We start from the raw sequence: 24,740 nt of genomic DNA, 5'->3' as shown, positions 1-24,740 counted from the left end.
TGGCATCTCTGAGAGCTGCCGTTCATCACTCCGGGGCTTTGTTAACGCCTCTTTCCCCTGTATCCTTTCTGATGATGTTGCAGAATGGACAGAACTGGTGGGTTTTTTTAATTGTTGGTGATGCTTAAACAATTGGACAGGAGCTCTTTCACTGCACCTTGATTTAATCTTATTAAATTAAGGAAATCTAGTGCAAGTTGTGAGAAGCGGTGATTATCTTGCGGAGACAGTGTGACATTTTGGAAGGTAGGCACATCACTTGTTTCTCTTCCCATCTAGGAAATATGTGGTGAGATGAAAGACAATTAGTGCACTCACCCTAATCTTCAGTTTCCAGAAAAGTACTCGGACTGTTTGTAAGCACCCAGAAGATAAAAGCCTGCAGAGATTTTTTTTTTCCAGAACAAATGTCATATCTACCCACCTTTCTCTTGTGATGGTATTATGTGGATGGAAGGAAGTGGAAGATGTCACATATATTTTAACATCAGCAAAGCTTTTCACATTATCAGATGTGAGATTCTTTGTAAGTCAGGGAAACAAAAATACCATGATGTGTCAGCAAAGCTGGTTAAAAAGACAGAAGAGCTGCCAAGAGCTTGCTGACAAAAAGGCAGCATTTATCAGGTGTGTTGTGTATAAGGACCCTCTTGGATCAGATGCTGGAGCCACAAAAGACAAGTCCTTAAGAAACTAGGATTTGTTAGCTGAAGCTCAGAGAAGTACTTACTTAGAACAGGTTAGACTTATTTCTAGCACATACAGTTTAAGGGTGGTTGATCAACCCTTGAGGCAGAGGAGGAGGCTAGAGTTTCTTAGTATTTTCTTAATAAGTAGACTATTTTTTTTAAAGGTTGATGAATTAGCTTCCATCTAGTTATAGGTTGACGGGGGTGGATTGTTAAATAAATAAAACAGTTAAGTAAACAGTGTGACCATTTTACAAAAGTGCCATTTTGGAGTTTATTTTAATAAAGTATGGGAACCACTATATCACTCGCCTTAAAAATCTGCTGCTTGGGTGGACACTGATGAATATTGCATATATCTCAGATTTGCATGCATCTCATGTCTTTCAGACTACAGGTTGAGTAACAGTGATGTTGAGTAACAAATGACATGCTAGGTTAGGTTCTCCTGTAACCATATTTTATTAAAATCAGAGATACTTAGTAATGTTTTCTATCTATTCAGTGTTTAAACTAGTCCTGAGATTCTTTGGGATGGAAAGTACTTCCCATGCTGTTTACCTTTTAGACTATATTATTATTATTTAGACAAACTTCTCATTTGTGGCCCCCTTCTTTTGCCACCCAAAATAAGTAGAGGTATTAACTTTAATGATTCTGAAACAATAGATATGCAATATTGACCAGGGACCAATCCTTTAAGGTGTTTTTGACTTCATTAATAATTTTCTACCTTTGGTCTTCACTTGTGAGTGAATAATCAACTGACTTCTTCCACCGTGGAAAAGATGTTTAAAAAAATCTTACAATTCATTAAAAAAAAATTTGAGTGGAATAGTGCTATTTGCAAGACAAGTTTCAGACCAGAGATGAGGGCACCCAACACCCAGAATCATTAAGAAATCCAGAACACGACTTTGCAAACAAATATGTTTAATTGCATTGTATAATGGATTTATAGTTGTTAAATATATTATTTTACTGTATAATTTATCGTTCTTCCAGTTCCTTTAGCAGTTCGTCAAAGTGAGTAATGTACCATTTAGCTTTCTCTTTCACTTGCTTTCTGATAACATTTCCTCCAAATCCAATGAAGCAGTCCTAGCAAAACAGAAAGAATGGGCACATGTAATCTTGCAGACCCATGTAAGGAATGGAGCTTCTCAGCAATTAAGGGGTTTTTTTAAGATTGCATTTTAAAATTATGGTATTCCTCTGTGCCTCTTCCCCTAATTTACTTTGCATGTTCATTTTTCATATTTATTAACAGGAACTTCACTAATTTAATTCTGCACCACTTTGGTTATCAGAGTTTTGTTCCCACTGGGACAGTTGTGTCTCGGTGTCTCATAACTTCAAGATTGTTCAGATCTGAGATTTTACTGAAAATCTGATGTAAATGTGAGGTAACATAAGGCCTTCCTATTCAAGAATGAGTTAATGTTCGAACGTGCATGCAGCATCTCACAATTATCCCTATACTGTTTATCTTAACTCTGTTTACCTCATTTGATAGATACCAAAAGTAAACATTAACCATCTCATCAATCATTAACCAGGAACAATCACCATTTCTACATCTTAGAAGATCGTCTGCAGTGAAAGTGCAGTGTTTAAAATTTCCACTGCTGCTTTTTTGCCTTTAGGTAGAAAGCATTAAGCAGATACTAAGCAGCTTTGGTCATGCACATATTTAACAGTAAGGGGCCAGCTGTCATAACTCGCATCAGCAGTAGCTCTCAGCATTTGTTCCTGTGCATTTCCACCCACTGGGATATCTGTCTCTCTGCATTGGCAAAGAAGGGGTATTGGGGTACTTTTATATAGAGAAAAGCGCTAAACGGGACACAGAATTAAGATCTCTCCTCTGTGAAATTTATAAAAATTGTCTATTTATTTTTTTTATTACTTCACTCTGTCAAGGCTGACTCTTCAAAGGTGTTACCACTGTACAGTGAGATGAACCCTCTTGCTAGGCCAGTGTCGTGTAAATGTGCACCAGATCTGTGCCAGACCTTCATGCTGAGCACCATTAATCAGTGTTCAGAACCAGGATCTTGGCAGCGTAAGACCTCTGCACAGAAGCAAGCACTTACTGTGGAGACATAGAGGGGAAAAGCAGGGGTGATAATACCAGCTTGATTTGAGGCAGACTTCTAAACTGTTACACAGTCCTGCTAGACTCAGCCAGCATCCTGGCTTAGAGGTGACACAGTTACGGAGATGTCTGAACTGAGGGTTATCAACCATTGCATGATGCAGGCTTTCTGGAGGAAAACTGCCTACACACGTACACCGATCTCTTTCAGGCTCTGGGAAGTGCTACAGATCTTCCCTGAAGTCCTATAAAGATTTCAAATCACACCTTTTCTTTTTTTCTTTCCCCCCCAAAGCATTTGCTCAAAAGGGATTTAGAATTCCAGTTCTTTAATACTTACAGCAGGGGGACAGGCTTCCATGTCTGTAGCTCCATCTCCAATCATAACTACTTTCTTAAAGTGGAACTGTTCCTTCAGATGAGTAATAACCTTTCCTTTCCCCCCTGATTCAGCTGTTGGTTGTGTTTCATCAAATCCTGCATATTCTCCTAGAGCACCATGGAAGGACAAGTTAGACACACAACATATTTTCTTGAAAATGAAGAGAGAGATATGTCTATGATCTTTACTTCATAAAACCGCTAATTACATGCAGTCCTGTAAGCCTCACAGTATCAGCATCCCAAAAAAATAATTAGAAGGCAAGCATAAAAACTAGCATTTTATCCCAGTCTTCAGTGGGGATATTTGCAAAGAGCTGAAATGTTAAGACAAAAGTAGAAACCCTGTATGGGTAGTGTTATAAATCCATTCCCAGTCACTCTGGGCCAGTCATTCTGGTGTAAACATTTCAAAAACAGCATCCAGTATGATGTATAGACAGTGTATGAAGCACTGAGTAAGAAACAACCTCACTAACTACAGTTCTGCTTGATTACACTAGCTTAAAGTCCAGAGCAGCTCTACTAAAGTACATCGGTCTCCATACATACCTCAGAGTCACTGAAAGTGAAGTTTGCCTCTGAAAGCAGGTAAGTGTAATAAACTCTTTTAACTTGAAGAAGCAAGAGAAAATGAAACTCTGCTGTCAGCAACTGTAACATGTTTTACCTTTGGCACAACTTGCAATTAAAAAGTAGCTACAGCTCTGTTTCTCATGCCTGGAAGATGACCTGAACTCATGTTTTTGGTAAGGTCTTGCAGTTTTCCTGCTTGGAGCTAGCTGGATTGGTAATGAGGTCTTGTAGGCTGGACAAGTATCAGTAGCCCAATAAATTTGACAGTTTGAACCAAAAATTATGAAAGATACTTTAAGGGAATCTCACCATTAAAGTAAAACTTCAGCCTGTTGGCAAAGACATTTGCTGTTGGAATGTTCAGCTGCGAGGCCACGTGCTCCACGATGCTCTGAAACCCTCCAGAGACCAAAAAGACCTGGACCCCTCGCTGATGAAGCCTGCTCACCAGCTCCCTGAGAAGAAAGAGCAGTCACCAAGTGTGAGTGCCTGGCAGCATCTAAGGATAACAAGTTAAAATACATCTTTCCTAAATGAGGTTGCCCACACTGTGCTACTCTAGCTCGGTTAGGATGTGTGCTGCTTTCCAGCTCCATCCACCTCTGCTGCCCAAAGCTTCTCCTTCTTTCCCGTGCAAGTTTGTATGTACACCTTGCTTGAAGAGAGCTGAACAAAACCATCACATCTAGAAACGGGTGTTGTTCAAAAATAAGCACTCCCCAGAAATGTTTTCTTTACACTCCATACTGTTCACGTTAGTTCCTTGAAGAAATGAGAGCAGATCCAGTTCAGATTTTTTTCTGATATGAAGCAAGAAAATTATAATACAGAAAAAAGGTAGGGAATGTGGGAGAGATAAAGGTGGGCTGAAAAGTATGCAAAGTGCAAACATTTTCTAACTTGGAGTTGGTTCCCCAGGCGCTGCCATCTTTAGAAGAGGCGACTAGCTACAGAAAGGGATTCAAAAAGAGTAGAAGTTTTTGGACCCAGTTATTGTCAATAGAGCTTGAAGGCAGCTAAAAGTTTTATGGGATTTGGCTTTAGAAGCAGAAAGATCAGCATGCAGCAGTGCTGAGCAGTAGAAGTGGTAGCAGTAACAGCAGAAATGCTAAATACTAAAGAGCAAAGTGAAGGTTTAAAGCAGGCTACACAGAAAAGGAAGAAGAAAGGGAAGGAATGAAAAGGAAAATCATGTGATTCTAACAAGGAAACAATGTTCTCTTTGTAGTTACGTGTAGCTTTGCCTTCTACAGCAAAAGCTGAGCATGTGCTTCATTTCAAGAAGAAAATACAAGCACAGTATCATCTTAAACTACTGCGTGTGCTAAAAATATTTTAGGCTTGGAACTATGGCCAGATTTTGTAGTGGAAAGTTTTTAGTAGAAAATTTTGAATTGTTTGAAACAATTTGAATAGGAAAAAACCCCACCTTTTCAGTTTAAATAGTTAATGTTTATTCCAAACCCAAAGATAAATGAATGCACAGATATGTGTGTCCAGGGGTGTGACTGCACACAGAAGTGTAAGAGAGAGGTGATATAATTGCAGCATAGATCAAGCCAGTGGTTTATACTGGGTATTAAATCTCCTCTCAGTTCCAACGCCCATCAAAAACCACATGTGATTTGAATAGGTTATTTTCCATGCCCATTTAATCCGTGAGCCAGAGTTTGAGCTTGCCAGCCAAAACACCAGTTAATACCTAAGAATGTTTTCTTTTTATCTGGATGCTTAGCCCCTTGACATGGACTCAAGCCATTATAAGATCCTCATACAAGCTTTGCACACAAATAAATGGAAGTGGAGTAGGATGGCAATCAAAACCAGCTCTATGGTCTTACAGTTTCACTGATGTGATAGAATTTTGATTTATGCTATGTGCTTTTGGACAACTTTTTTGTTAGATCATTTGAAATTCTTACCGTATTCCTGGTGTTAGCTGAGGTGGGTTGTCAGATATTAATTTCTGCACTTGCTCATAGGATGGACGTATGAGCCCTAGTCGTGCTGTTAAAGCTGCTTTGAATGTCACAGTGCCACCCATAGCTCTGCGCGTCCTAAATGGTGATCCAAAGAAAGCAAATCAGTGACACTTAGCAAGTTGAGGCTTCTCCCAAAAATAGTTAAAGAAGAATGACAAGGACCAAGGTAAAAGGCCATAGATTGTGGGTTACACCATATCTACATGGTAAAGGCAAAGAATGGTACACTGAAAAGATTAGTAGCAACCACTGGTAGATCTCTACAGATCAGAGCTCTTGTGAGAACCAGTGAGGCAGAGGAAAACGGCTGCATTCCCTCTGTGAGTACATCTGAGCCACTGTGACCAGTACTCCTAAGGGGCAGCTCAGGTGCTGTTCTCTGCAATCAACAGAACTTTTGCTACAAGCTTCAATGGAAACATCAGCCTCAGAGAAGTGTTAGAGAGTTGACACCTCTCCTCTGTCTCAATAAGGTTTGCTAGTGCTTATCCAAGTTTAATGATGCGGTCTGATCTTAGTCTATTGAAGAAACTTAACATTAAAGAATTTATGTCAGTATAGTTTTGCTGAGTGGCTTCACAATTCCAAAAGAAGTTACTTCATTATGCATTAATTCCACTTACTATTCCTGAAATCCTTTTTAAACTGTAATAATCTAGGATGGAGTTGAACCAATCCTTATTGTAAATTCATTGTCACAGATTAACCTTATCCATGCTTATATTTTACTACTGTTCCTATGAAGCATACAGCAAATATACATACATCTCTGCAACGGCATCTCCTACTCCACAAAACTTCGCAAGTTCATCAATGCCTTCTTCCCTGATGACTGTACTGTCCACATCAAAGCATACTGCATCAGCAGTGCGGAAGATTTCTTTCATCTCCAAGAGGGACGCCATCCTTTTAGGAACCTTCTTACTGTGAGGAGACAAGATAAAGTCTTTGTCTGAATGACAGTACTGCACTCCGTCTTGAGCCATTGGCACAGCTGATCTGGTTCTTGCAAGTAGGGACGAGCACAGCCTGGTAGCCAGCTTTTATCAAAGAGTGTGAGTAGTGGTGGAGGCCTGGCTCGGTTGCTGATTTGCTCTCTGCTGTTGCTGCCTACTGATGTCCAATTTACGTTACAGGTGGGCCGTGGAGCTTTGGTTAGTTGCTGATTTGCTCTCTCCAGGCTCGGCCCATTGATGTTCACATGGGGTTCAAGGTTGTAATACTTGGCATTTGCTGAACCATCAGACTGCCAACTGCTGTGTGGGACTTGCAGTTCTCTGTCTCGTCTTGCCCTCACTGCTCAGAAGGATCTCGATTTTACATCAGACCCAGTCTAGTGTGTCAAATTAAGTTGCTCCAAGAGATGGTAAAAGACACCCAGCCCTTAAGGATTTGCTTGATTGCAGTAGACATAACTATCTTAAACCTATCAGTGAGTGGTTACTAAATCATGATGGCTTAAATCCTTTTCTGTGTCCTGATTAGTATAAACTAAATATTCTCATAATGCGTAGAAGATTTGGCTGTTAGCATTGGGAATTATTCTTTTATAAAATTCATTAAAGTCTTGGGCTTTGAGATCTTCACTCAACCCATTAAGATACCACATAATGACACAACTTTTTCTGTAACAATGCCTGACGAGTGTTTATTTTCTTCCCTTTTATATCTGTCCACCTAAATATGTTGAGCACTTCTGCAGATCAGAAGCACGAGGTGTCAGTCAAGTGTTTTCTTACTCTACCTTGCTCATCTTGTGCTTCATCCTTTCATAAGGGAATTTACTATTTACCAATCTGTACATTTAGACAGAAATAACAGCTTTCTATCTATCTCACTTCCCAGATTTTTGAAAAGGTGTTTGGTTGTCTCTTCTAATCTCTTAGATGTCCCTCAGAACATGTCTTGTGTAATTGATCTGGGTAGTAGGTGCTCTCTTTTTCTGGGATAGAGGAAAAAATACTGTCAAACAGCATGTTATAGAATTAATTGTGTTATATACCTTCATCTTTTGTTTTCCTCTCACTAAGCTATTTTATTTTTCTCCTGTATATCATGTGTATTTTGATGGTGAGAGGTCTTAGACACACAGATGCCCACAAAACATTTATTTTTCACCCTTTTTGGATAAACTTTGCACCCCCAGATACAAAAGGCATCCAGTGAAGATGGAAAAGATGGTCACTATGTACCTTGCTGTGGAAAACTACAGGAGCTGATCAGTACTGCTGTAGCTCACTGCCAGACAGGAGTGATCCAGGGATCTCACCTGGTAAGTGCCAGTGCTGTCTCCTGAGGTGACTTCTGTGTGCTCACCGAGAGATCCCAGATAAACAGTTAATAGTCAAAGCAGAAAAGGGAACTTTTGGTTTTATTCCCACGACTGGTGGAACCATATGGTGTATATTGGGATAGAAAAGGCTTTATGAAAAATTACCATAATCACTGAAAAAATGTATAGAACACAGACTCATCTTTTATCTGTTCATGTATATAGAATAAAAGAGAATACTCCAGTCCTTCACTGAAAGGTAAAAGTGTATGAATGAAACCACCAAACCTAAGTGGTGGAACCTGTTGTGAACAGCTAAGAGCTGTATTTGTAAGAGATAATCGCTGTTTAATAAATAGGCAGCTATGAAATATCAAGAAACAGAGCAAGTCACATTAAAGGCAAAGCTATCCAAAGGCAGCCATGAAACAGTACTGTTTGAGAGGGTCTTTCGAGCTATTCTTCATTTTTTTGGTGTGAACACACTACTACAGGTAATCAGAAAAAAATTGTTCATGGGTTCATGGCTTTTGCACCAGGCCAGGAACGTGACACAGTAGCTTCCTCAGGGCTCTTCTGCCTAGCAGGTGTTTGAGAATTGCAGAACAGGTATCACCAAGGCCATATGTCCCCCCTGCGTATTCAGTTTAGGTGTGGGAAGGTAGGACAGAGCCTGGGCTCAACCTCCCCAGCGTGCCTGAAAGCAAAGGTGAGTGGGTGCGCAGTAAAACAAAGATATTCCAGAACAGGGCTTTTACAAACTCCACTACTGGGAAGGGCAGAAACAAGGACTGAACTATAGTTGGGCAGGTCTCTGCTCTTGGGGCATCAGAGCTGTCCTGGCATGGACATGTTGTAAAACTCTGCACCAGCCTTAAAAGATTCATTAAAAAATTACTGGCTGCAGACAGCACATGTTTTTTTAGTATTTTTCTATAAAGACTGCACTGTACACATAAGAAATAGATGCCATCGCCACAGCTGAGAGAGAAACCTCTCTTAAGAGGCCACAGACATAAAAACTTCCCGCTGACAGAGACTGCTTCTGAGCTAAGACTCAGCAGTGAGTGGACAGGTGACACGTGAATTCCAAGTTTACTTTGCGTTAGCCTTGACTTGACATTGGCTCCACAGCACTGTGTTTGTATTTTCAGTGGAAGATTTTGATTTTCTGAGCAGGAGGGCTTTGACTTTAGGGCAGGCCTTGACAGCCATTGGCTAGATGTATTTGTGCAGTGGAATTAAAAAAAAAACAACACAACATCCACTAACGTTTTTTAAATGACAGGGTGTTAATTTTTTCCAGCCTACTATAAAGTCCACCAAAAATTCAGGTGTGGATTTGGTGCCAATTTTGAAGATTTGCTCTACTGGACAAACTTGTTGCATCACTGTGGCGTTACATTTGTGTCACGGTGTTCCAGCACGGACTCATTATGCAAAGCCATCCCATTGCCTCGTGCTAACCTGAGGCTGCAACATTACCACATTGTGATGCAATGTCACTGTGTGGGGACACCGCGCCGTGATGTGATTTCTTGGTGAGAACCTGAAATATGTTTCTGGATACCTGCCTTCAAAGTTTCAGTCTCTCTGAGAAAAATGTTATCGCTAGAAACACACCTTGGGAGCAGGAAGGAAGAGATACTAACTTTTCCTTCTCTCTGGTATCCACAGTTCCCATATTCCTTTCCCTTCTGGATGCTCCTTACAAAGATGAGGCCACCGCTGTGGTGAACTTTGCGCTTTGATGGACAAATAGACAAGTTAGGGAAGAATTACAGATACCAGTTTTGGAGCCATGGTTGGAATTAACCCTGTCCTCCCTTTGTTCCATGCAATAACCCTGAAAAGAGTTTCAAGGTGTGATTTATAGCACCTAAGAATGACAAGTTGGAAGGGAAAAATCGTGGTTTGAAATGCAGAAACCATCAGTAGTTCCTCATCTCCCCTGGCCTGTGACCTGCTAAAATCTTTCTGCTGTAGCTGGGCACTGAGTCCTGGAAAACACAGACCTGGTTTTGGCTAATGTATCATCAACACACATGTTGGAGAACTTGTGATGAACTGTAAGGTAGGGAAGCTCATACAGGAGCAAAGAGGAGAACCTATGAAGGAAGCTTCAGCTATTGCAGGGAGTCTTGCTGGTGGGAAAAGCAAATTTTGGGAGTTAAATATGGTTCACTTGGATTGAAAAAAGGTTCTTCTGCCCTTGTTGGCAGAGCTCCAGGGGTCACCATCAGCTGCAGAGGCTGGCAAATGCCATTCCAAAGGGTAACATGCCAGTTTCAGTAACTTGTGATTTTTTTTTTTCCCAGCACTAAATGTTGGTGAGAGTGTGAGGCAAGGCTGTTAGTGATTGAGTAATGGGCAACAGCAGTGGGGAAAATACAAGCAGGTGAGGTTCTGTTCCTTTCCTTGTTTTCAGAATTTTCACTGGGCTGTCCTGGTATGTCATCCACCAGGAAGCTGCCTGGAATTCACCTCTGGGTAAGTAGTGTAGGAAATAAGAACAGATGCTGTAGCTTGTCCACAGGTAGGTGTTACTTGGAAACATGAACACAAAGAACTGAAGCTGTGTAAAAACCTTTCTAGGGGCAAATCTCTAACAGCTTTAGTAAGAGAACAGCCATTTTTTATTCCAGAGTGGTAAAGGCCTCTACAGTTGGCAGAGATTAATTACTCTGAAATAGGGAGCATCTGATTGCTTAAATGCATCAATGTTTTAGTTAGATGGTAAAAAAAAATCTCACAGATAATGAGTTCTGTCTCCTTATGAAAAACACAGGTGGAATATCTCTGATCTTTCTGCCATTGAATTTCAGATAGGTAATCTATTCCTATCCTATTATTTGCATGATGGAAAAGCATCCAAGCAGCAAACATTTCAACAGGTATGGTAATAAAAAATTGTGGGGAAATGCTGAAAAGAAGAAAACGGAACAGAGAAGAAACAATGGGCAAAGAAGTGGCTCGTGAAGACATAAGAGTGATAGAGGGAGAGAGGTAAGGTGAAACTTAAGGTAAGATGGAGAAAAAGGAAATCACAAGGGAAAACTGAATTCCCATGAGATGTCCTTGCCTCCAGACTATGAAGGACTTCATTAGGCAATTTGGGAAAAAAAATGGCATTTCCACAAGAAATAGTTCTGTTTCGTAACAGAGAGGGTGGAGTCACAGAAGCAAGCACAGGAATTATGTAAGACCACATGTCAAAGGAAAACAACTGAAATCTTTTATGTTTGCTGACCCTTCAAAGAAGGGCACTTGCCACACTGAAAAACTGAAACATCTGCAGTATCTGATACATAAAATGCAAAAGGAACAAGTAAATGGTACTCAGAACTCCAGGTGCTCTGGAGCTGGTAAAATTTGATGAGATCTTGATGAGATGTCAAAATCCTCGTTGTGACTAGACTTAGTTCAGCTTTCAGAAGTGCTGCCATGTTGCTATTTTGCATTATGTTCACATTTATTGCTGTGAGAAAATGAAGATTAAGTGAACCTTAATGAAATATTCCTTAAAATATCTTTTAAAATGGATCACTCCTAGCTTGCAAACAGTTTCTGACTCTGATTTCCCATTTAGCAAGGTGAGACTGAACACTTCACTGAGACACACTCTGAGATATATCCTGACAGCAAAATAACATTGCATTAAATTTGGACTGAGATTAACAGAAACACAACCACATTAAACTGTTTCTGTTGCATTGAAGGGAAGCTGCTGATTAGATTAAGGGATTTGGGGAAAATAGTTCTTGAAATTTTTCTCAGGACCTGTTCCTACTACAGGAGTGGTCCCGCTTGTAAAAATGTTCACAAGAGTGTTTCCAGGGTATTAGTTTAAACAGACCACTTAATCCTCATTGTTTCTAGTCCTATGTCTGTAAAATGGGAATAATAGTGATACCATTTTTCTATGCTGAGGTTTAATTCTCAGTATTGGCAATATGTTTTGAAAGCTTTAGAGGAAAGGGGATACACTTAGGCAGATTAGTTATATTTAAGCAAATTGTGGCTGTTGTTTATATCTGTGCAAGTACTACCCTTGAAAAGTTCAACCCATCCACACATAACTGTGAGTTTCTACAGTTTTCAGTGTGAGAATAGAAAGATTCAGTCCTTAACCTTACTAAACTTGCTTCTTACTTCCTGGGTTTCTGTTCAGTTTTTAAAGGTAGTAATACAAACCTGTATGCAAATTAAGAGATTGTCTGGAGCTATACGCTAGTATCTGAACAGCAGTGCCTAACAGTGAATTTAAGCACCTTTTAAAAAGTAGTTGTATAGGAGTAGAAGGAACCTGATGAATGTTGACATACACACCTCCCAACTCTCCAATCCCCTCTTGCCTGTCCTGACAAAATGATGATGCTTCCCCCCTGCATGATTGCATCATTCATTCATGCTGCTCTTATAAAAGAGGCACCACACTGCTGCTGCATCTTACAGGGCAGCCCAGTCATAGCCCCAGCAGAAGATACTCTTCATTTTCTATGCTAGAAAAAGTGTAATGGATCTGATACAACAAACGCCAACCCCTTCCAAACTGAGAGAAAAAAACATTCCCAGTGACTTACAGTATTGTACTGGCCGTGGCTGTTGCTGCTGCTGCAAACCTCTTGGCTGCACAAGAAAAGAAGGGATCAGCTGAGACCTTCAGTCACATAAATACAACGGCACGGGCTGATCTGGAAGAAAGCCGCATTTTGTAAATCACTCTTTTATAATCTGCTGAGTAAGCCAGCCTGGATTTTTTTTTAAATGGTTGCACACATGTAACCAGAGAAGTCCAGCTGTTCGCTGACAGGCGTAGGGAGGAGAGGTGTAACCTTGCCTACGTCGGGGGAGGAGCCGCTCGGGCCCAGTTTGGGGCGCTCCCAGCTTGGGTAGGCACGGCTTGGCAGGGAGCAGACCCCGCACTAGATGATGGGGAGCTCGCTGGCCCGTCAGCCAGCCTGTGCCACAGGCGTGGAGAACAAGACGAGGCTTGGCAAACTCGCCTCGCTCCACGCCGAGCGCCAGCGTGGGAGGGCGAGGGACGAGAGCCGAGGAGGCGCTCTGACAAGCAGCAGTCAGGAGTTTCTCTTGGCGTGAAATCAGAGGTGAGGCAGGGACACTTTTCTTTCACTGTAGATGAGATGAAGGGGTTTGTGAGTCAAGATGGCAATATTGCATTTTGGTCGAAGCAGTTACTCGGTGCATCAGAGTGTGCAGTGTTACAGACACGAAAAATCAAAATTTATCAAAAGCTTTGAAGGCAGAATTAAAACTTCTGCTCACAAGAAGGCTCTCTTTTGTTTCCCCAAATGCAATGTTGTTAAAAGCAACAGAAAAATTGCAAAACCTGTCCGTACTTGTGTTTTGCATCCCACAGAAGAGGCTCCCTCAGACATTACTGTGGACATTGGTTAGGAAATGGGAGACTGCCAGTCCAGAACTATGAAGCCGGTTGCTTGGTTCAAGGTCTAGAAAACCTGATTTAGCTGATTTAGCTCCTTTCATTCACTTGTGATAGGAGTCTTATGACTGCTGCCCGGCTTGAAAGACTGTTCTGCACCACTGGATGCACCAGTCACATTCTGTGCATGATCTCTTTTGCCATTCTGGCAGTAATACCCCTCAAAATTACATGCATTAATTAAAATCAATAGCCTTGTATGCCTCTCCCATCTCGTCCTTTATGTTTTTTCAGAAGTTCTCAGTACCAGACCATTTGTCAACATGAGCATCTATTATTAACTTCTTGTGTCAGGGAAAGCTGGTACCGAGCCACTTTGCTGCAAAATTGGTGACATGGTTCAGCATTCAGTCTTGTCCTGTTTGTTAGTTTTGTCGTGGCAGAACAGTATGTTTTTAAAACAGATTTAGAAATCATTTCTGTGAATAAGGTTAAAAGAAAACAGGTCTTGATAAAGATGAAAGGAAAAGGGCTTTTACTGGGAATCTCAGAAGTGTTTTTGCCAAGATAAGCAGTGCATGATTTGACTAAGAGAACTACTGCTGAATATTTCATGATAGTCCCTTTATTTGGCTTAGTTTAACAGATATGTTAGTTTAATTCAGTTAAATATTTTGATTCTAATCTAGTGTAAGTTGTTGTAAATCCATTGATTTCAAAGGACAATGTAGGCCTAGTAAGCATCTGCCCTGTATTTTTACTATGCCTTAAAAATAAATATGCAGAACAGTTCAACAACTACAGCTAAGACTGAAAAATGAAGAAAAACTTGTCCTGATGTCTGTAAAATGCTGCAAAATAGAGATTTAATGTGAAAATGCTATTGAGAAATGTTACCTTACTATAAAATAACTATCCTCAGACATGTGATCTAGCAAAGAAACACAGGGAGGTCTGCCTGGAAGCTTTAAGAGGATGTTCAGGAGTGGAAAGCACAGCTCGTGTGTAACTATCGATACAAGCACAGCACCAAACTCTTGTATGTGACTACAAACCCTCTTCATTTGTACAAAAAGCAGAGACCACCTACATGAAGGACTAGAATATCTTTGAAAATGGTTTTCTCTTTTTTTTTTTTTTTCAAACTACATTTTCCCAGAATGACTGCTTTGTTTTCCCACAGTAATAATTCCCCTCACAAACCTGAACCTGCTTGGGGAATGGCCATATCACTGTCAGCAGCCAGCCCCACACATCGCAGGTGTTTAGGAGAGGTAATTCCTTCATTTCTGTGGGACATCACCCACACAGATCACAGAACAGCAGCAAGGAAAACATAAAATACAATGTGCCCACTGGTATGCGTATGGGTTTGACAAGGCCGCCCTCTGCTGAGAACAGCCTTGAGAGAGGATTGAGGCAAAAAAATTACAAACCTGAGCAGCAAGAATAGAAAAATATTTGTGTGTGACCTGTTGGCTGCAGAATCCAGGGCAGAGCTGGGGAGTCAGGTATTTTAACCAGGCACTGCATCAAAGCACTCAGCCTCTCAGGGCAGGGTTGGTGTGTTTTGTTATGGTTTCAGCAGGCCAGTAGCATCCCAGCAAAAATGAAGACTAAACATTAACAGGAGAGTTTCTGAGCCAATTATGAAATGCCAGGTGTAATTTCCTGCATTTTGCAATGTTTAATGTTTATTTCTAATGATTACAGTAACAGAACAGAAAGCCCAGCCACTATACTAAAAAGTCAGCATTAAAATTTCACAAGACATATGCACTGCTCAGCTAAACAAAGGGGATCCAAACTTGTGTTGTATTATGTTCAAACACCACCTCCATCTAAAACATTTAGAAAAACAGCAACCCAAGCATATTAGCAGCAGTCCCCTCCTGACCTGCCAAGTCAGACTGACAGGTCATGCATGGGAGTCCTCCTGCACAGTGTGGCGTTTTGCCCAGAAACCTGAGATCCTCACCCAAAGCAGCAGAGCAGGTTCCCAGCAGGTGCCATAGCCTACTGCCAAAACCGGCAAGGCTAGTGAGTCTGCCCTGACACTTGACACTCACTGTTTCGGTCAAGCTCCCCCAAAAGGCTTGTGCAACAAAATTGTACCCAACAGCAGGCTTAGACTTTACGAAGTGGTATGACGCCATGCACGGCCCATTGCAGTGCTGCTCAGTACCACCACAGTGGGTTGCTGAAGCCCATCATCCAGGGCTGCACCCAGGGCTCCCTGCTGCAAAAAGTAGGATGGAATGGGGCAGATATACCCTGTGCCATCCTCACACCTGGTGGATGAGCGTTGGGGGAGGCTGTCTTTCTTCTCTGTACCAAATAGTGACAAAATCCTGGCCGTGGGGCCAATTGTCCCTGTTTGCTGAGGGTTAGCACCTCCGGAGAAGAGGAAGGTGCAGGAACACTGAAAACTGTCCTGGATCTCCATGGCACACCCCTGCAGCCACAGGCCATGATTCTGAAAGCAGGCACCTTCCTCATGAAATAACATGAAATAACAAGAGAGTTGTGTCACGCCTGATACTGACAGTTGCTCAGATGTAGCAGAGGGGTGTTTGGGGGTACAAGCCCAGATGGGGCAATGTGGGAGCCAAACCTGATGCGATCTGTGCCTCTGGTGTGTGTAAGGAACCATGGCAGGAGCTCTCGTCTCAAGCTCCTCTCAAGGGAAACTGTCACTTGTCCTCCATTTCAGAGCCCGAAGCCAGCAAGATGCAAATGTTTCACAGCCTCAGGGACTGGGGCCTTACAGACCATGTAGGCCAAATGCTTCCAGCACCCATCAAGGTTGCCTTGACTTCAACAATATTTCTGGTTTTCTTCCACAGGCCTCACAGGAAACATCTGTGTGGCCTTGGGATAAATCATTCCCTGTGCTTTGAAAGCCTTGTGAAGGGTTCAGGCCCAGGAAAGGCCTGGGTGTGCAGGGCTGTGCTGCAGTAGCTAAGCAGGCCCCAGCAGCCCACGCGGCAGCTCCTGCATTAAGAGAAGACAAGTTTTGATTAACCTCGACTCTGAATTTTTACCAAGAATCATTTTGATTATTAATCCAGTCCACTTAACTATTAATTCTATCGATCTAATGTTAAATCACCGGGTTTAATTATTTATTCTCACGGTTCTGTGAACCTGCCGGAGGGGGGGGGGGGTGTCCGTCACATGAGCAGCTGGGATTACCGACCGAGCGACCCCGCCCGTTCCAAGGCCCCGCTCGCACACGCACCGCCGGGCCCCTCAGGCCGCCGCGCTCCCGCTTCACCCCCGCGGCAGCGCGCCCCGCCCCTACGGCGCCGCAGAGGCGGGCGGGAGCGCACCGGCGGAGCGACAGGCGCCGCAGCCAGTAGAAATACGGCTAGCTCGGCCGTGGGCCAATGGGCGCGCGCGTTCCCCGGAGTGTTCTAGAAGGGGCGGGCGGGGAGGCGTGGCCTGCGCCGTCCCCGCCCCGGCGCGCGGCCGGGCCCAGCGCTCAGCGGAGCGGCGGCCATGGCGGTGAAGGCGCTCAACCCCAAGGCGGAGGTGGCCCGTGCCCAGGCCGCGCTGGCCGTGAACATCAGCGCGGCCCGCGGGCTCCAGGAGGTGCTGAGGACCAACCTGGGCCCCAAGGGCACCATGAAGATGTGAGAGAACCCCCCGCAGCACCCGCGGGGCTGGGGGAAGGCGGGAGGGGGTGGGGGGTGTAGGCAGGCGCCTTAACGCGCGGGCGGCCTGAGGGAAAGCGTGAGGAGAAGGGCGGGGGACGGCGGCTCCTGTGGGGCCGGGACGACTTTCCTGCCGCCGCCATGCGGCGGGGAACAAAGGGGGAGGCCGCCCCGTCGGGTGGGGCTGAATGAATGGCGAGGGAGCGGTGCGGGCCTTCGGCCGGCCACGTGTGGCGGGGCCGGGGGTGGCGGGCTGCTAACCCGCCTTGTGTCGCCCGTAGGCTGGTGTCGGGGGCTGGAGACATCAAGCTGACCAAAGATGGCAACGTGCTGCTCCAGGAAATGGTGAGCTGGTTCTTGGCCTCCCGGCGGTGAGAAGCTTGGGGAGCCGTGAGGGGTCTTAGCGAGGCAGGAGCCTGCTGGTATTGCCTTTGAGTGTCTGTGGCTGAGAGGGGACCACGTCCCCTGCTGCCCCCAGCCCACATTTCTGTGCATTTGCCTGTGCAGTTGAGGGCAAAATGTCCCTTGGGAGGAAGGTAAAAAAGTAAGTGCAGCTTTGAAGATGCTGAATGAAGTTTGTGTGCTAACTTTGCTGTTTAAAAGGAAACATGAACTGTTGAAATAATGATAACTGGCCCTCTGTACTTAAAATAATGATAAAAAGCTGAACAACGGTGTAAACGGTCCCACTGGATTTTATCTTGCTCTAGTACACCAGCGTTTTTAAATGTGGGTACTGTTGTGTAGGTTCATAGGCTTCAGACAGCCATTGGAGATACTAAGCGATGTGTGTGTGTGTTCCTTCTATTAAAGGCTGACTTCTCTAAGTAACCTAAGCTTGTGTGGTGGTTGTGAAGTTTGGCCAGACAGGCCTGATGCTCAAGGCTGGAACACCAAATGTTATCTTAGCAGAGGACCTGGCAAGAAACCAACTGATTTAATGTTCTTTAGTTTCATAATAATGAGTATAATAAATTGCCAAACACTAACAAGCCAATTAGGGTATGTGCAGCACTGATCATGCAGAGATTCCTAAATTAGCTTTAAACATGCTGGTTTTAGTGCCAGCAGCAATCTAGTTGTGACGGTGCATCCTTTGCCTAAAAGAGAAAAGGATTCTGTCAAGCTCATGATGAGTTGAGGACTAGTTTGACTCTTAGCACTCAGCGTTATTGTGTAGATGCATAATCTGAGGGGGACAAAATAGTAGTGTATGGATTAATTCAATTAACTTATTGTCAAAGTGATTGTTAATTGCTGTTATTTATCGAAACCTACTGAATTGACATGAATCGTGAAAACATCAACTAGTCCTTAAATACTTCGTTTAGCTGATTTTTAGACTGCTTGCTTCCTGTACCAGTGCAGTAAGATTTACTGCTCAGCTGCTTCTTTTTGTTTAGCAAATACAACACCCCACAGCCTCCTTGATAGCAAAAGTAGCAACAGCACAAGATGACATCACTGGAGATGGTACCACTTCAAACGTCTTGATCATTGGTGAACTCCTAAAGCAGGCAGACCTCTATATTTCTGAGGTATGTATGCGGTGTTTCTTTTGTAGGTGAACAAGTCAGAAGCTTCATCTGAGGCCATTCAGCTCATTTTGTTTAATGTTTAATACTCACGAACATGAATATATATTTCTGCTTAACGTGAGTGCATCACAGAACTTGCAAAATGGGGAAAAGCTGGAGAGGAAGTCTTAAAACTTGTTCAAAATCAAAACCACTTATTGTGGATACTTTAACTTTTAATAAGGTTTTGTCTGATACCTGCTGTTAACCTGTTTTGTGTGAGTTAAAACACTTATTTTACTTGTATGTTAACAGGAAGATCCTCCCTGATAGGTATTTTGGATAAATTACAGAATAGGTGTTTGTACTGCACAGTGAACACCCAAGTGTGCTTTGTAGTTCCCTTGGTTTCAATTCTGTGCTAGAATAATCTGTACTTTTCCTCTGCATTGGAAGGATTTGCATTCCTTTTATATGTATTCAGAAGGACAGTACATCATCTTGTCTTTGTAGGATGCATATTCCCTATGTTTTGACTTTCCATGGAATGTTAAAACCTCGGGTTCTGTTGGTGAAAAAGTACCATTTTGTTTTCATTTTTAACATTTTTACCATTTTAACATTTTTACCATTGTGTAATGACTTCTTCCCTTGCCTTAGGGCTTGCACCCAAGGATAGTAGCAGAAGGATTTGAGATTGCAAAGGAAAAAGCTCTTGAAATTTTGGAGCAGGTCAAAGTAACCAAGGAAATGGACAGGGAGACCCTTATGGATGTTGCCAGAACATCCCTCCGTACTAAAGTTCATACTGAGCTGGCTGACATCCTAACAGAGGTAAGCGTATGTGTCTCTTCTTTCCTTGGGTGAAGAGGTCCAAGTTTTACAGTGCTGTGATCACATCTTTTCATCCACCCCTCATTCAAGTAAACTTGCACTGTGATAGCCTAATGGTTGTTTTGGGGCTTTTTTCCCCTCCCCTCTCTTCCAGGCTGTAGTAGATTCTGTTCTGACAGTCAGAAAACCAGATGAGCCTATTGACCTCCACATGGTAGAGATCATGGAGATGAAGCACAAATCAGAAACGGACACAATGTAAGTAATAAGTATCCTGGAGCTTCAATTTAATGGTGCCCTGACATTTGAGTAGTCTGTGGGTTTTTCTTCTCTTCTTAGAAGAACTTGAGTGTCCTAAAGGTACTGCTAGAAAAGTTATAAGGCAGAAATACAGATTTCAGCCACAAATTATCTAGACAGCAGCACTTTTCCCGTCACTAAACTTGATTCCCTGCCAAGAGATTTTTGAATTAGCAAAGAGTAACTCTGGCGTAGTCTTTTATGTAACAACATTGAAAAAATACTTTTTTTTCTTGATAATAATGTTGGTGGCTTGATTATGTTTTAGGCACATATCTGTTCATTCAGTAAATAGAAACTGGATTGTAGTCATGTAGTTGGATATTCCATAGGCTTTATATTTACCTCAGTGGCATGGATGAATTCTGCACTAGCTTTCCTCAGTAGCTAATGCAGTCAGACACTATGCCAGAATAAATTCCTTTTTCACACTGATCGGTATGCTCTTCCTGTGAGAACGAGCATGTCCTTGGAAGTGGGATACATATTGTTTACTCCCAACGCAAGTGCACAGGCAGTTCGTGTTGGACCAGTTGCACTGTCAGCTCTCTTGACTAGTCTGCACTTCTGTGAAATGTGTATCTTCTGTAAGTGTACGTTCACAGACAAAATACTTTTTCATCTTTCAGGCTGATTAGAGGGCTGGTTTTGGATCATGGTGCTCGTCATCCTGACATGAAGAAAAGAGTGGAAGACGCTTATGTTCTTACTTGCAATGTATCTCTAGAATATGAGAAAACGTAAGTACTCGGCAACAAGGTGAGGAGCAGAAAATGATCCCATCTTAAAGACTTTTATTTAAGGTGTCCTTAAATAAGAACCAGAAGACTGTGTAGACTTCCAGAGTGAGGTTTGGTAGTATGGAAAGTGGAATGGAAGAGGTGATGCTCCTTCTGCAATCCTTTTTTGGAAAAGGGGAGCTGGGGGGCTGAGTAAATGTTTTTGAGAGGCAGAGCTTCTCATGGTGGTTTTTATTTTGTTGTTTTGTTGAAGGAAGGCTGGAAGTCCTCCCTTCATTTATTTCTTTGGCACAGAGGATAGTTGTCTTACTGCTTTTTCATTTATTTTTTTTCCTTCAGGGAGGTGAGCTCTGGATTCTTCTATAAAAGTGCTGAAGAGAGAGAGAAGCTAGTGAAAGCAGAAAGAAAGTTCACTGAAGACAGAGTGAACAAAATCATAGACTTGAAAAAAAGAGTCTGTGGTGATTCAGATAAAGGATTTATTGTGATCAACCAGAAGGTGAGATGAAGGGGTAACTAACTAGAAAAACTAATTTGAAATGCTGGCTTTCTTGGCAAGCCATGTACTATTTGACTCTCTTTGTACGGTTCTTCAGACAGAAATAGCTAAATTTAGGCTGATGTACTTTTAAATATATGCATACAGATCTTACATGAGATCTTCTCTGAGCCCCAAGGAAGAACTTACTCATTAGTGTCAGACTGAGAGACGGCGTTTTTAGCCTTTTCTTTATCCTGATGGTCACTTTCTTTGTTTCTAGGGAATTGACCCATTTTCCTTGGATGCGCTTGCAAAAGAGGGAATAGTTGCTTTGCGGAGAGCTAAAAGGAGGAACATGGAAAGGTCAGTTCCTGGGGAGAGGAGGGGGTAAAATAACTTGCTCTTCCAAACTAGAACAGTGAGTCAAGTCTGGCTTGAATCCACCTTTAAGGATGTGCACTAAAAAGTCCATTTCAACCTATCCAGCTCTTCCTGGGGTAACTTAGGGCAGTTTGTGCAAAGCATAGAAATGCTTTGTACAGTGCACTGGGTGGTGCAGGAATTAGACCTGTCAGTGTGCTCCAAATGTAGACACCTATAGAGGAGACTATTTCTACAGGTTTATTTCTATGAAGAGCTCTTTCATGAACAGAAGCAAACTGTTCCAAGCCTAGAAAGTGTGGTGTTCTGCATGCTGAAATACTGTTGTTACGTTAGTGACTTCACATTTTACTTAATACAAAGCAGGTGCTAAGCTGGGTGTGTTCTCCCTCAGACTGACCCTTGCATGTGGTGGTACTGCCATGAACTCGGTGGAGGATCTCACTCCTGACTGTCTGGGACACGCAGGGCTTGTCTACGAGTACACACTGGTGAGTACAACCAGCTTCCAGCTGAAGGCAGGTTAAATACGCATCACTTGGTGCCAGCTTTTCCTTTGTCTTGATGTGTCTGTCCAAGGATTTTTTTTTTTAAAGTCTTCTAAGAGCTGTAGTAGAGCATGAATAAAGGCTGGTGGCATTTCACATCCCAGTGCCCACTTGTATGTGAACAGCTACCTGGATATTTGCTCTTGTCATAATGTATTTTCCCATTGTTTCCATATTGTGCTCATTATTAATATCTGTAAAACTGAGAAAATGGAAATGAGGTGGTTCTGCTTCTCATCACTTTGTGAAGTGCTGTTGGTGCAGAACTGAATCTGAAAGTGTCTCTTAAATTATTTTTTTTTTAATTATGTGTATACTTTGATTAAGCAAACGTGTGACATGAATACATAACCCTGTTTTTTACAGGGTGAAGAGAAATACACCTTTATTGAGAAATGCGACAACCCCCGCTCTGTGACCCTGTTGATCAGGGGACCCAATAAGCATACGCTCACACAAATCAAGGATGCAGTAAGAGATGGTCTGCGTGCTGTTAAAAACGCTATTGAGGATGGTAAGTCTCCACTCTTGTTTAGTGAAATTAAGGATCTTCTGGTGAAATTCCTCTCAAAATTCATGAATTTTGTATTGGCTTCCTTGATAATCCAGTGCAGTTAGGCACCCAGCTAAGCGTATTTCAGTGTGAAGTGCTTTTAGTTACTGTTGTTAGATCTTGTATTTTACAAGTAGTTGATAACTGTGTAAGTACTTACCTGACTAGAGACAAGCTGTCTTTCTGAGGATGAGAGAAGAAATAAAACTGCACTAAAAAGCAACTGTTTAAATGGGAATAGGTGCTTATTTTGAAGTCTCAGTATCAAGTTTTCCCTTGCAGGGTGTGTGGTTCCAGGAGCAGGTGCACTAGAAGTGGCCGTAGCTAATGCGCTTGTTAAGCATAAACCTAACGTAAAAGGAAGAGCCCAGCTTGGAGTTCAAGCTTTTGCTGATGCTCTGCTCATCATACCTAAGGTATAAGGAGAGCCTGAATAAAAGTGGCTTTAAAGCATGCTAAGACCCATGGCTTTTTCTGCTAGAGGTCTCTTTTTAATTCAACGACGTGAAACGGTGTCTCTGTTCTCTCCAAGGTTCTGGCTCAGAACTCCGGTTACGATCCCCAGGAAGCTCTGGTGAAGGTTCAGGCAGAACACGCGGAATCGGGACAGCTCACCGGAGTTGATCTGAACACTGGTAAGAACTTTCTAAAATAAATGGGATGATGCTGTAGTAGGAAACTGCTGTGGCTCAGCTCTGAATGCAGAAAGCTGTACCTGTTTTCATAAAAAGCTGTGCTCAATGCCTTGGCAGGTGTTACTTTAAAGACTATTTTACTTGTTTTGTAGGTGAGCCAATGGTAGCTGCAGCAGCTGGAGTCTGGGATAATTACAATGTCAAAAAGCAACTGCTTCATTCATGGTAAATGTTACGCTGTTTTCACTTTACCGATGGGTGTTTGATTGTTGACGATAATGTGGAATTGAGGGATTCCCACATAGAGGAAACTGTCTTGAAAGGCAGAAATGAAGCTGAGTCATCTACTAACTATGTCAAAATGGATATTCTAACATTATTTATTTAACGTTTCTAGCACGGTGATCGCTAGCAACATTCTCTTGGTGGATGAAATTATGCGAGCTGGGATGTCCTCTCTTAAAGGCTGAGTTGGATCTGCTGTTGTCCGTGGCGGATGGCTCTGGTAGTGCCCCAGGGAATGTTGAAGAAATCCCCCCAGGTGCTCTTTTCTCAGCTGGGGTGGATTTTCCCAGCAACAGAAGTTACTTCGGTGTAACAAGCAGCCCCTCTTTGGTGAACATGGCCACTCAAAACATTTGCATCTTAATCAGATATTTGGCTCTAAAAATCAGTTATTTATTTTTAATTTCACTGATGTGTACAACTGAATTTGCTTTCCTTTTTACCCAATAAACTGTTAAGTTCTCTGCTTTATGTGTGTCAGTTATTTAAAACACCGTTCCTCTGGGAGCAGGGCTGGCTGACAGGCCTCCAGTTGCCCTTTCTGGCTCCCAGCTCTGCCTGCTGGATTTTCTCCCTGATTCCAATACTTACCAGGGCTCTGAAAACACTGCTACAGGCTCTGCTGCTGGAGTAGTGTGGGCTCAAGCCTGGAATTTCTTCATCACAAAGCCAGATTGAGCCTAGCAGTTCATAGTTTTGTACTTGATAACAAACAAAAGGAGTTAACTTACTGCAGAGTGGTGAAAGACTCTGTGCATGTTGGTAACACCCTGGGAGCTTTTCAACACTGTTCCTGCTGTCTTAAAGGATTCGTGGACAACTGGTGCTGTACCAGACTTAGGCAGAACTGCATCTTCAGCTCAAGCATCCTGCCAAGAGGTGGTTGGGTTTATCGGAGGGGAACAGACTCCTGCAGTCTTAGATCATTTTCCCTAATTCCAGCTGGGTTTTGTTAAGAGGCAGGAGCCTCATTCCCTAGTCCCAGTGTTGTCCAAAAAGTGGGTTTGTCACCTGATGTGCAATAGGTCTATAATCACATGTTTAGGACAGACATTGCTTATTTATTTTAGGGTTGCTCAAGCCTGGGTGCTTGGTAGTTTCCCACAAATCAAGCACACCAGTGGGACTTTACAGTAATTTTCCAAGTCCATCCTCTAGGATGGTTAGTAATTCACATAGAATACAGCTGATACTTCTGTGTGTGCTCAGGGCAAGGGTGTTGATCTGTCGGTGTGATTTTTAGTATTATAATGAGGGGAGTTCAGTGAGGGATACATGGACCTTGAGTTTGCTTACCAAGGTGGTGATGACCCCTTTTCAGGGTCTAGTTGCACCAGGCTGTCCTTGCTCAAAGGCGATTATCGACTTGTTCTGATGGGGATGCCTTTGGCTTTAACATAGACAAAGA

At 42.7% G+C, this 24,740-nt stretch overlaps 2 protein-coding genes and 2 non-coding genes across 7 annotated transcripts; 3 read left to right on the top strand and 1 right to left on the bottom strand.

The window, feature by feature from the left end:
* Positions 1 to 1,605: 1,605 nt before the first annotated feature.
* On the bottom strand, positions 1,606 to 12,886 carry PSPH (phosphoserine phosphatase). Of its 2 annotated transcripts, XM_074923199.1 has the most exons (6): positions 12,582 to 12,886; positions 6,492 to 6,650; positions 5,667 to 5,801; positions 4,054 to 4,199; positions 3,128 to 3,276; positions 1,606 to 1,790 (listed from the first exon to the last, which is right to left on the bottom strand). In XM_074923199.1, the coding sequence occupies exons 2-6, from the start codon at positions 6,629 to 6,631 to the stop codon at positions 1,680 to 1,682; spliced, it is 681 nt and encodes a 226-aa protein (XP_074779300.1). In that variant the 5' UTR covers positions 6,632 to 6,650; positions 12,582 to 12,886; the 3' UTR covers positions 1,606 to 1,679. The 2 variants fall into 2 exon arrangements, with proteins under 2 accessions (XP_074779300.1, XP_074779299.1); XM_074923198.1 differs by lacking the exon at positions 12,582 to 12,886 and having other exon boundaries at positions 6,492 to 6,755.
* Positions 12,887 to 16,863: 3,977 nt separating this feature from the next.
* LOC141968403 (T-complex protein 1 subunit zeta) lies at positions 16,864 to 23,801 on the top strand. 3 transcript variants are annotated; one of them, XM_074923027.1, is made up of 14 exons: positions 16,864 to 17,037; positions 17,340 to 17,403; positions 18,462 to 18,596; positions 19,236 to 19,409; positions 19,564 to 19,667; positions 20,339 to 20,449; positions 20,789 to 20,948; positions 21,211 to 21,293; positions 21,706 to 21,802; positions 22,226 to 22,373; positions 22,695 to 22,828; positions 22,945 to 23,047; positions 23,200 to 23,272; positions 23,445 to 23,801. In XM_074923027.1, exons 1-14 carry the CDS (start codon positions 16,904 to 16,906, stop codon positions 23,515 to 23,517), a joined length of 1,593 nt encoding a protein of 530 aa, XP_074779128.1. In that variant the 5' UTR covers positions 16,864 to 16,903; the 3' UTR covers positions 23,518 to 23,801. The 3 variants fall into 3 exon arrangements, with proteins under 3 accessions (XP_074779128.1, XP_074779131.1, XP_074779129.1); XM_074923030.1 differs by lacking the exon at positions 18,462 to 18,596; XM_074923028.1 differs by lacking the exon at positions 20,339 to 20,449.
* On the top strand, positions 18,943 to 19,074 carry LOC141968525 (small nucleolar RNA SNORA22). The gene has a single exon (XR_012634889.1). It is a non-coding gene; the product is annotated as a small nucleolar RNA SNORA22 (small nucleolar RNA).
* On the top strand, positions 20,062 to 20,197 carry LOC141968524 (small nucleolar RNA SNORA15). Its single transcript, XR_012634888.1, has one exon. It is a non-coding gene; the product is annotated as a small nucleolar RNA SNORA15 (small nucleolar RNA).
* Positions 23,802 to 24,740: the final 939 nt, after the last annotated feature.

The sequence above is a fragment of the Athene noctua genome, chromosome 19 (assembly GCF_965140245.1).
Source record: "Athene noctua chromosome 19, bAthNoc1.hap1.1, whole genome shotgun sequence".
Classification (NCBI taxonomy): domain Eukaryota; kingdom Metazoa; phylum Chordata; class Aves; order Strigiformes; family Strigidae; genus Athene; species Athene noctua.
Note: the sequence above shows the minus strand (reverse complement) of the source record. Positions and strands in the feature narration are given on the sequence as shown.

Bases quoted from the DNA above. Each gene is read 5' to 3' on its own strand.
- PSPH (XM_074923198.1), bottom strand. From the start codon at position 6,712: ATGGCTCAAGACGGAGTGCAGTACTGTCATTCAGACAAAGACTTTATC. The intron at 5,802-6,491 runs GTATGTATATTT...ATCACCATTTAG, and splicing joins GGAGATGCCGTTGCAGAGAT to GACGCGCAGAGCTATGGGTG. The intron at 4,200-5,666 runs GTAAGAATTTCA...CTTTCTTCTCAG, and splicing joins CAGCTAACACCAGGAATACG to GGAGCTGGTGAGCAGGCTTC.
- LOC141968403 (XM_074923027.1), top strand. From the start codon at position 16,904: ATGGCGGTGAAGGCGCTCAACCCCAAGGCGGAGGTGGCCCGTGCCCAG. The intron at 20,949-21,210 runs GTGAGATGAAGG...CTTTGTTTCTAG, and splicing joins TTATTGTGATCAACCAGAAG to GGAATTGACCCATTTTCCTT. The intron at 22,374-22,694 runs GTAAGTCTCCAC...TTTCCCTTGCAG, and splicing joins TAAAAACGCTATTGAGGATG to GGTGTGTGGTTCCAGGAGCA.